The sequence below is a fragment of the Sylvia atricapilla genome, chromosome 10 (genome assembly GCF_009819655.1).
Source record: "Sylvia atricapilla isolate bSylAtr1 chromosome 10, bSylAtr1.pri, whole genome shotgun sequence".
NCBI lineage: Eukaryota > Metazoa > Chordata > Aves > Passeriformes > Sylviidae > Sylvia > Sylvia atricapilla.
The window spans coordinates 25,275,580-25,286,413 of record NC_089149.1 but is presented as its reverse complement, the minus strand read 5'-3'; the positions used below and the strand labels follow the sequence as shown (position 1 = coordinate 25,286,413).

At 54.5% G+C, this 10,834-nt stretch overlaps 1 protein-coding gene across 1 annotated transcript; it reads left to right on the top strand.

Annotated features, from left to right (window-relative positions):
* The first annotated feature begins 4,280 nt into the window (after nucleotides 1-4,280).
* Nucleotides 4,281-10,362, top strand: ZIC4 (Zic family member 4). Its single transcript, XM_066326505.1, has 2 exons — nucleotides 4,281-5,469; nucleotides 9,941-10,362. Exons 1-2 carry the CDS (start codon nucleotides 4,281-4,283, stop codon nucleotides 10,360-10,362), a joined length of 1,611 nt encoding a protein of 536 aa, XP_066182602.1.
* The last annotated feature ends 472 nt before the right edge of the window (nucleotides 10,363-10,834 follow it).

Below are 10,834 nucleotides of genomic sequence, written 5' to 3'. Positions count from 1 at the left end.
TATCATCTTTACCAGGGATACCAGGCTTCCACAATGTGGTGTCTAAGTAGTTAGTGACTGACAGCTTATCTGACAGGAATACCTTAATCTTGAGGTCCTGAATGAAATATTCTATTTAAAATAAGCATATGATTTGTTTGTCCTAGGGTAGCTCTAGGTCACAAAATGTGAGAGGCAAACCTAGGCACAAACCGTTGCTTGTCTGGTAGCTGACTTTCCATTGTTCGGGAACCCAGAAATAAAGAAGTGCCCATAAGTGGAAATGGGGCAAGGGAATAAAAACAAAGGCAGAGTGTGCTCTCGAGCTACTCGGTACCCTCTCCTCCCTGAGGTGAAGCTGGGATTGACGACAGGCTTTCTTGAACCAGCTCTTCCTAACCAGCAGTGCCTTCTGCCGGGGCAGGCAGGGACTCGGGCTCAGGTCCTGCGTCTGCTTCCCTCATCCTTCCCTGCCAAGTGAGTTGAAAGGATAAGGAATTGCGCAGGGTGACTTTCTTGGTCCTCTCTGTTTCTGCTCCTCGTGTTTTTTCTCTTTGTCACAGTAAAGATACAGGGCTTTCAGACTGATCAGTTCCCCTCCTCTCGTTCGGGATCTAAAGCCTAAAAAATAACCCTCGGAGCCTGTCTGAAGTGTTCAGAGCATTCCTCCCGGGCCCATTACTCCCTCGGGTACCGGGTGGAGATTTTGTAGCTGGCTGGTCGGGAAGTTTCCGCAGAGGTGGAAGTGGTAGAACTCGAGGTGGATGAAGGCCAAATGTGGCTCTCTGCAGCGCTTCCCGAGGGCAGGACCTGTGCCTTGAGCTGAGCACAGCTATAGAGGGGGCTGCCTTCGAAGCGATGTTAGAAATAGCGACAAGCATCTTGATTTTTAGGTAGATTACTACCGAAAGAACAGGGCTGAGGTAAAGCCGATGAGCAGCCGGGGCTGTTCCCACCCTGCCCAGGGAAGTGCAGCCGGTTGCATGCCGCAGGCCCCGGCAGCCCGGCGGCGCGGGATGGGGCGGGCAGAGGCCGGAGGCTGCGGCTGTCCCCGGCGGCCCCGGAGCCCGAGGTGCGGCGGGCGGAGCTCTGCGGCCCGCATGGCACAGCGGGGACAGCTCAGCCTCTCACCTCGCACAGGCGCGACGTTCTCCCGCCAGAGCCGGGTCGGGGGCCGGAGAAGTGCTTGTGACTGGTCTTTACAACATGTCACTTCTTCAGAACAAACCTCGAGCCCGGGCCAGCTTTGGGGCCGGGGCCTGAGGACGGAGTCGCGGACACACAGCGGCCACAGGAAAATTCGTACCCAGGCTCAAGCTGCCAGTGTGTTGGCCCTGCGGAAGCTGGTATTGACACATCTGAGAGCTTGCCGAGAGCCCGGTGTGTGTGGTCGATCCGGGCTCAGGCCGCTGCCAAGACGCAGGAGACCTCGGTCACCTCCCGAGTGGCAGCAGTGTAAGCTCGAGCTGCCAAAGGGCTGCACAGACAGGCGCTCCGGTTTTCAGAACACTGTGGGCGAAGCGCGGAGCCCGTCCGGGTCTGGGCCCGCTGCCCTCCTCGTCCCCGTTTGTCCCCTCCCCGCAGCCGTGTGGCGGCCCCCGCCGCTGTCCCCAAACACGCGACCTGCGCTCACACCCACCTCACCGGACAGGGAGGGACACGGAGGGCCAGGTTCTCCTACGCCGCCTGGAAACGGGTGTGAGAGACACCCTGAGTGAGGGGCGAGCTGAGAGCCAGGAGTGTCTGGCAAGAAATCATCACAGCGTTTGAAATGAACTTGGGGCAAAATGGTTCTGACTTTTATTTTTAATTGGCAAACTCTTCCAGATGTTATCTCCCTTGACTGAGAAGTGTCACAACTGATGGAAAACAAGTATGTAGAGATGCAGTGTTTTAAGGAGGTATAAGGAAAGCAGCTTTATTTGGGGTTCACAGTCTCAATACATTTGTAAGTAACAGATTCATACTTTCCTAATGTTTGTCTATTCGGTACACTCCTATTGAGATGGTCACGAATAGGACTGTCAAATCCATTTCATAAAGCAAGTAGACTTGACAGTTGAGATATTGTGAGGACGGTGTGAGGTTTAAAATGTCTGTGTAAACATGTTATGTAAGGTTGGCGAGCTAATTGCATAATTTGTCACTTTTTATCATCTCCACCCAGAAATATGCGCGCAAGGATGTATCTTTAGCTAGCTACCTGAATATCAGCCTAGTTTTACAACTCAGGTATAGTAAATGCAAGCAGAGACAAAAGGTGTAATTGCGGCCAACCCAGAATATGCAAGGCTGCGGCAAAGATGTTCCCTATCTAGTTACGTATGTCCTAAACTTTAATCTTGTGGTTGCCAATAATTGGCTTGTAGCTTCTGTTATGAAAGTAGCTGGGTGGAAGTTGCCAAATAGTTTCTTGTTTTACTACTCCACATAAAGGCTATTGATCACCAACACTGTTAAATTCTTGTGGAAATGCAAAATTCTATGCTGGGAGCTTTACCTGGCATGCATCTGGTAGTATCCACTGTCAAGTGGACAGCGAGTCAATATATTAAAATGATGAGAGTTTGACGGGATGGGTAGAGAATTAATCATTGCTGTATCTCATAAAAATGTGAGGTTATTGGTGGAGCCGGTTTTGTGTCAAGATTCAAGTGCAGTGGTAATACAACGGGTAGATATTTAAAGAGGTGTTTTTCTTTCTTGGAGCAGGAGAACCTTTTCCCATCTCCATTCATTTACTTTTTTTAAGTTTACAATCCCCTTCTTAAAAACTTAAGCAGATACTTCCTCCTGTGCTGAAGCCCTAAGCTTTTCTAAACCTGTAAGGCCTCAGCGTGTTCAGCCGAAACCCAAACCTACACTTCCACTACTAGCACGTGGAAGACCATGTTACTGTACTTCCACTACAGACCGTGTTACTTCCTTCAGGTGAGACTCCTCAGAACCAAGTCCATTATGAATGTTTGGCTCTTCCTTCAAGGCAAGGATGGGGATTTTACCCGGAACTGCCCTGGAAGTGCTCGTGAGAGAAAGTGAGAGAGGGAAAGGGAGAGACTCCCTCTTCTGGGTTAAACATTCAGATTCAGCCTGAACACCACGATTTCTCTCATTGCTCCGGCGGCCAGTAATCAGATACCTGCTAAAACTTGTCAGAGATGGGGGAAGCGGATGGGCAGTTCCTCAGGGATCCTCTGTCCGGGCTCAGGCAGCGGGCGGTGGCCCGGGTCCGGGCCGGACACGCGTGGCCAGCGAGCGGCCGCTGCGGCTTGTTGCCAGGGCCCTGTGCCCGCTGCCAACGAGTGCCGAGGGCCCGGCGGCAGGACCGGCACCGGCACCGCCCGACTGCCGCTGCTCCGGCCGGGCGGCCAGTGCTCTCCCGGGGCCGAACCCCGCGGCCGCCCCGTGTCTCAGGGCAGAGGCGAGGCGGAGGCCGGGGCGATGCCCTCGACTCCCGCCGAGGCTTTGATTTCCCCGGCAGCAGGCGGAAGCCCCGCAGTGCCCGGCCCCGGGCGGAGTCCCCCGGGCCGAGAGCCCCGGGCCGAGTCCCCGGGCCGAGTCCCCCGGGCCGACATCCCCGGGCCGAGTCCCCCGGGCCGACATTCCCGGGCCGACACCCCCGGGCCGAGTCCCCCGGGCCGACATCCCCGGGCCGAGTCCCCCGGGCCGACATTCCCGGGCCGACACCCCCGGGCCGAGTGCCCCGGGCCGACATTCCCGGGCCGTGTCCCCGGGCCGACATCCCCGGGCCGACATCCCCGGGCCGGGCCGCGGAGGGGCCGCCGGGGGAAGCGTTGGCGCGGCGGCGGCGGCGCATGCGCAGCCCGTCCCCGCGCGCGCCCCCCGCGGCACCGGCGATCTCCCCTTCGGGCGGCGGCGGGACCTGTCGCGGTGACGTCACGCGGCGGCAGCCAATGGGCGGGCGCGGCGGGCGCGCGGCCGGCGGCGCGGCGGCGCGGCCGGAGCGCGGGCAGTCCGGTCCCGCCGCGCCGTGAGGGCCTCCGCGGCCCCGGGCGGGACGGGCCGCGCCTGGCACCTCCCCGGCCGCCGCCAAAGCCTCCCGCCGGCACCCCGAGCTCCCCCGCTGGCACAGCCGCCCGCGCGTCCCGCCGCCAGGGCAGCAGGACCGGGAAACTTTTTGATTTTGGGAGAGAGGAGGAAAAAAAAAAAAAAAGAAAAGAAAAAAAAAAAAAAAAAAAAGAAAGAAAAAAGTTGTTTCCCCCGCTCCCAGCACCCCCCTCCCTCGCTGCCCTGTGTGTCTCTCCTCCCGCTGTCAGGTGACTTTTTAGCGTTAGAAGCTAATGAGCGTGGATGCTCCGGGGATCCCGGTGATGGACCCTGCCGCTCTCTCCAGGCGGAACACGGCGCTGAGATTAGTAGACTTGGCGGGGCCTCCTCGCCACCATCAGCACCCCCCTCAGAGCATGACAGGCTTCCCGGGCGCCGCCGGGCACCCCCGCACCACGGCGCCCACGCTGCCGGGGGAACGCGCCGCCGAGTCCCGCCTCGGGCCGCAGCAGCTCCGGCCAGAACACATGGGGAACCGCCACCATCCTCATCCTCCTCCTCAGCATCACCCCGCGGCCCTTAAGATCAGCCCTGCCCCTCATCCCCACCACCAGCTCCACCACCATCATCATCATCATCATCATCATCATATGGCAGGCCAAGCCGAGGTGGTCTCTAGTCACACGGCAGCGTTTGGCCCGGCGCAGTCACCGGCAGCCCCTTACCCCGTCTCTCACCCAGCCCAGGCTCTGGCAGCAGGTAGGGACTTCTTCATACGCAGAGACCTGCCGGCCCCACTCATGCCAGGGCTGACCGAGCAGCACCCCGCTGCAAGTTCTCACCACGGACTGTTTGTCTCAACAACAGGTAGCTACCCCGGACACCATGGTCACCACCACCACTCAGAAGCCGGGAATCCCTCTCTGTTCACTGGACTCCATGAGCAGCCTCCCCATGCAGCTCCAGGTGGCCATCTAAACGGACAGCTCAGACTGGGGTTACCTGGAGAAATGTACGCCAGGTCTGAACATTTCACTCAAGTACCAGCCTCCAGGACAGATCATTTTGCTGCTGCTTCGCTTCATAACTACGGTGGTATGAATCTGAACGTGAACCTGGCTCCACACCACGGCCCGGGTGCCTTCTTTCGTTACATGAGGCAGCCCATCAAACAGGAACTCATCTGTAAGTGGATTGAGTTGGACCAGACTCCCAAAAAATTATGCTCGAAAACTTTCAGCACGATGCACGAGCTGGTGACTCATGTCACGGTGGAGCACGTTGGAGGACCCGAGCAGTCCAATCACATATGTTTCTGGGAAGAGTGTCCGAGAGAAGGGAAACCTTTCAAGGCCAAATATAAACTCGTAAATCACATCAGAGTCCACACAGGTGAAAAACCTTTCCCCTGCCCTTTCCCAGGCTGTGGCAAAGTGTTTGCCAGATCAGAGAATCTCAAAATACACAAAAGAACTCATACAGGTCAGTATGTAAAGCTCTCTTTACTCTCTTTCTCTCTGTTATTCACCGTACTGTTTGTTTTTGGGTTTTTTTTTTTTTTTTTTTTTTTTTTGGTTTTTTGGTTGTTTTTTTTTTTTTTTAATGTATCCTTTGAGTTGTTATTGAATGCACGCCAAGTACATCTGGAAAATAAATTCTCAGATTTGTTTGCTTCTTTACCGTTTGGAGAAGGGGGAGGAAAGGGGGGGGAAGGGGAGAGCGAGAGCAAATCTCAGAATTCTCGTCCATATTTTTTTCTGGTTGTGTGGAGAGGCTGCTGTAATCTTTATGTGGGTAGATCTGTGTAAATATGGAGTGATATAGCTACTATTACTGCTAATTCACACAGGCGAGGATTTTTTTTTTTTTTCGATTTAAAGTAGTCTGGGGGAAAAAAATGAAATCATTGTGCAAGCTCACAAATTAAAAGTGAACAATGGAAGTTACAACTTGTCTAGTCAGTTTTGACTGATGTCGCTGAGATGCTGCTGCTCGAACATTGTGAGAATAACAAAGCTGCGACCTTTTCGTTCAACAGTTCTGTTTTGGGCAGAGGGAGTTTCAAATGTTTGATCTGAATAACACTGACATTTTTAATGAGCATTGCCTTCCAACGACTTTCTGCATTCGCAAATATGGGGAGCTGCGATTTCTGATTCTCGTGAGGGGGGGAGGAAAAAAAGAAAAGAAAGAAAGAAATCCTTGTATTGTTTCGGCCTGTACATTCTGAAATGTCATTTGCAGATCTGTGAAGTGAAATTGGGACATGTGTCAGAAACATCTGTTAGTTCTAGTTAACAGAAAATAAAGTAACACGATGGACGATCTTGCAAAACTACGTTTGAACTCTTCCGGCCAGGAAAGCATTTATAATTAATGAAATTGCACGTAGAAAGTTTTCACACTTCCAGGAGCAGCTTGTGAAGTTGTATTAATTAGTTTAGCAGCCTGTGTTTGTAGTCTATAGCGCTGGCTTGGTGTTTTTTTTTTTTTTTTTTTTTTTTTTTTTTTTTTTTTTTTTTTTTTTTCCTTCTCTAAAGAAGAAGATAAGAAATAAGCCCTTTTTGGAAAATTTAATCTGTTCCAGTGTAGGGTTTTCCACCTCCCACCCCCTTCTGTACGGCCTTATGCACTGCGAGGGAAACTACATAATCCTATTGTAAGATCTGCTTACAGCCAAACGATTTTTTTCGCCTTCCAGTTCATAAAACTCCCCTTCCCCCATGCTCGGTGCAGGGCTTGACCTTCCAGGAGTTGCATTTTTTATGATAGAGCGCGACGTGATATAATATGCAGAACATACACTAATTTCGTATCGCTATCGTCTAAACATAGCAGTGAGATTTTACAGCGACCGTCACTCGTCACCTCATTATTTTTCCATCGCTCTGTGAGGAGTAAGTCTGTGTGCGGGACGGGGGGGTGAGGGGAGGTGGCGGACGACAGCAGAGTTGTGTTCCTCGGCTGCCTTCTTGGCCCCCTTTTTCCTCGAAAAAGGGGTGTCCCCGGGTCACATCCCTTGTATCGCAGCCAGTTCCCTGTTGGATCGGCACAGGTACAGCCATTAACCGGGAGAGCTCATCTCTTAATGACGGTGTTTTTCTTAAGCAAACAAACTTTTACTGCTCTTTAACGGCGTCACTGTTTGAAGTCTCTGAAGCAGAAAATGCTTAAATTCTTGGGAAAACTGACCTACATCGGAGATGCAGGTTCAGGGCAAACCCGAGAGCAGAGATTTGCGTTTATTAAACGCCATTCGGCGCGTCTGTACTTTTGGCTTTAACTTTCTCGGTGATTAATTGCTGTATTGTGCAAACTCCTGCGGGGCCTTTATGGTTCCACCGTTTCTATTAAACACCCAGAAGTTGTCAAAAACGCAATGTTTCTGAAACCCTAATAGAACTCACTACGAATTATTCATGAAGACAGTTCTAGATTCAACAGGAAAATTATTGCCTCCTTAAATATTAATGACTTCTGATTTCTCCGAGGCTGGGGACCAGGCACGGGGATATCTGGCGATGTACGAGTTTTTTCCAGGTTGCAGGATAAGGCCGTTAAGGCGGCGGCAACGGGACGAGCAGGACGAGCTCTCGGGCTGGGATCGCTTCAGCGCCTTCCCCGAGGGCCAGGAACAATGGTGCGGGGCTGGGGACGGAGCCTGGTTCCCTCCCTGCGGCCCCGCCGCCCCCGCGCCTCGCCCGCAGCCAGCTCCGGCTTCCCCCCGCCACCGCTCACCCGGAGAAGTTGGTAAATACCTTAATCCACTCCCGGACACGGGGGATTATGCCACAAATTCCGAGCTGAATTTCACTGAACACTTTTGCCCGGCTACAAGTGTGGGGGTAAAATGGCGGTGGAGTCTCCGTCGCCCGCGGGACTCTGTGCGTGGCTGCGGCTCCGTGGCCGGGCTGCGGCCGCCGGGACCTGTGCAGTGTCCTCTCCCTGCCGGGCAGGGATTTCCGCGTGAGAAAACCTGCTCTCGCCAAAGGAATGCTTGCAAATGGCTCGGATGGCTCCTCTTTACTGAGGCGTTCAGGGAATGCGACCCGGGCAGCTGAGAAAATGCTGCCCTCTTCCCACTCGAAACCCGGCTGCACGGACCGACCTTTCGGTGGCTCTTTCAGGGGGTTAAGCGAAGTTGAACATTTTTCAACTCGGCAAAGCGCAGTGCGGCGCAGCCCGCTTTTACCTGAATGGAGCTCACTTTGCACAAGCCGAGTGCTTATGAGGATGGCTTTCCCTGGGGTCTCCTAACTTACTGCTTGCTTGTACTACACTAATATCCTTGATTTGTTGTCTCAACTTAGAAGCTGAAGGTCAAATTATTTCCTTACGTGGAACTCTAATTAGATTATAGGCGGGCGTGTGTCTATGCATATGCACCGCTCTGTGTCGACAGTATTTGGTTACAGAATCCGCATCGTTTTGTGAGAGACCTTATTTTTAACCTTTTCCCTCCCTTCCCTCCAACGCCAGGTATTTACCCATCCTCTGTGCAAATGTTAGCGGTGCAGGATGTCAGCGCTCCTCATTGACTATTACAGTGCAGAAAGGGCATACTTTAAACGCGGAGCCGTGAGCCTTTCCCACCCACCTTGCATAAAGTGCATTCATGTGAAATATTTGGAATGCCTTCCTTTATTTGCCTCTGCTCGCAGCCGAGCCCGACGTAGGCTGAGTCTCTCCTAAATTTAATCATGACGAATTGAGAGGGGGAAAAAAATTAAAAAACGACAAACACAAACGCACAACCCAAGGAATTTTAAAAAACCAAACCAAAACAAACACACAAAACCAAATATTGGAAGGCCTTTTGGCTACACGCGCCATGATGGTGAGCACAGTTGCTTTGTTTGCACTTCATGTTAAGGTTAGGCCATGTATTTTTGTGGAGTCGTCTCCGCCCTGATATTTTTTGCCTTTTGATGGACGAGGAGGATATTTTCATAGTCGCTTGGTACAGGACCTGGGTACCCCTTGGCAAGCAGGGTTTTGCAGTTTGCTATTGTCAGCGACAATAATGCCGTCAGCATTTCATCCTGCATCTGGCTGTGGCGCGTTTCCTTGAAAACCTCCCGTATATCGTCTACCACGCTAGGTCCACACGATTCGAGGTTAAACTTTCACACGACTCCAGCAACACGATTGTATTTCTATTATGCACAACATCACTCATTATATGATCAGACAATTTAATCCCAATTGCAATTCCTTCAGTGACTGTGTAGGTTGAAATGAAAGGGAATCCTACCCTCGCGACAGTGCCGTGCACTGGCCTAGTCATCCTTCTGCTGGATCTTTATCGTTTCCCTCCCCACAGTCAATGTCTTTCTGAAATATTTCCTACTTTAGCTTAAGGTATCAGCAAGCTGGGGAGCAGGGAAAGGAAGGGGATGTGGATCTTCCATGGCACTGTAATCAGGGCAAGTATGAGATGGATGAAATATGATCTAGCCAGGTTATGAAAAATATTTCCACGTGCCTGGGGGACTGTGAGAAATGTATTTAACGTAAAAGCCTTCGAAGGGATAAATCACTGACCGCTCTTTCTGCAGGACTTCGGAATCTGCGGGGACAGCACAAGTTTGCTCGGAACGAGCAGTTCTCCTCTAAGTTTTCCTCGTTTCGGAGCTTTGTCTTTTGCACAACCCCCCGTGATGACACACACCCGGGGCAGGGGAAAGAGAAAAGAGAAGCCGGCCGGGCAGGACGCTCCGCATGCGAAGCCGGCCGCGCATCCGGGCGGGCACGGAGCGGCGGCTCCTGGGGATGCTCGGCGGGGCCCGCGGGGAAGGGCACAGCTAGCGAGAGGAGATTCCGCGGGGAGAAGAGCCGCGGCAGGGCCGGAGCCGGGGGTTCGGGGAGGCCGGGGGCTGTGGGGGTGAGGGACGCGCTGCTCCCGGCCCCGCCGCCGCCGCTAACGGCTGTGCTCGCCCATTGCCTCCTGCAGGGGAGAAGCCGTTCAAATGTGAATTCGAGGGCTGTGACAGGCGCTTCGCCAACAGCAGCGACAGGAAGAAGCACTCTCACGTCCACACCAGCGACAAGCCCTACAACTGCAAAGTGAGAGGCTGCGACAAGTCCTACACCCATCCCAGCTCCCTGAGAAAACACATGAAAGTGCACTGCAAATCCCCTCCTCCCAGCTCCGGCTACGAGTCCTCCACGCCCTCCTTGGTGTCCCCCTCCTCGGACTCCGGCCGTGAGCCCCCCGCCTCCTGCTCCCGCGCAGAGCCCTCCGCGCCCGCGCAGCCCGCCGCCAACCTGAGCGAATGGTACGTGTGTCAGGGCGCGGGGCCCCGCGGCCCCCCCGGGCCCCCCGGCGCCTCCCCGCCGCCGCGCCTCCCGGCCGAGCCCCGGCCCCGCTGCTAGGGCCCGCCGAGGGCACGGGGGGCGCCCAGCCGGCCGCGGGGAGCGCCCAGCCGGCCCCGGGGAGCGCCGAGGGCACGGGGAGCGCCCAGCCGGCCCCGGGGAGCGCCCAGCCGGCCCCGGGGAGCGCCCAGCCGGCCGCGGGGAGGCCGAGCGGCAGCGGCAGAGAGGGAGAGAGGCTGCGGGCGGGCCCTGCCTGCGGCCCCGGCACCGCGCACACCGGAGGGCTGCGCTGGCCTCGGCCGGGGCGCGGCCGCCTCCTCCCGCCGTGCCACACAGCCCCGCTCTGACCGCCTCGCTCCGCTCTGTTTACATGCCGACTGATTTGCATTCCCTTTCCTTATCCCTTCCTTTCCCTTCCCCTTCCTCTTCCCGTTTTCCTTTCCCCTTCCCTTCAGTGGTTTCATACAGATTTTCTCTGTACAGGTTTTCCCTTGTCAACAGTACTGTGTGCTGCGCTGTTTTGTTCGCCCAC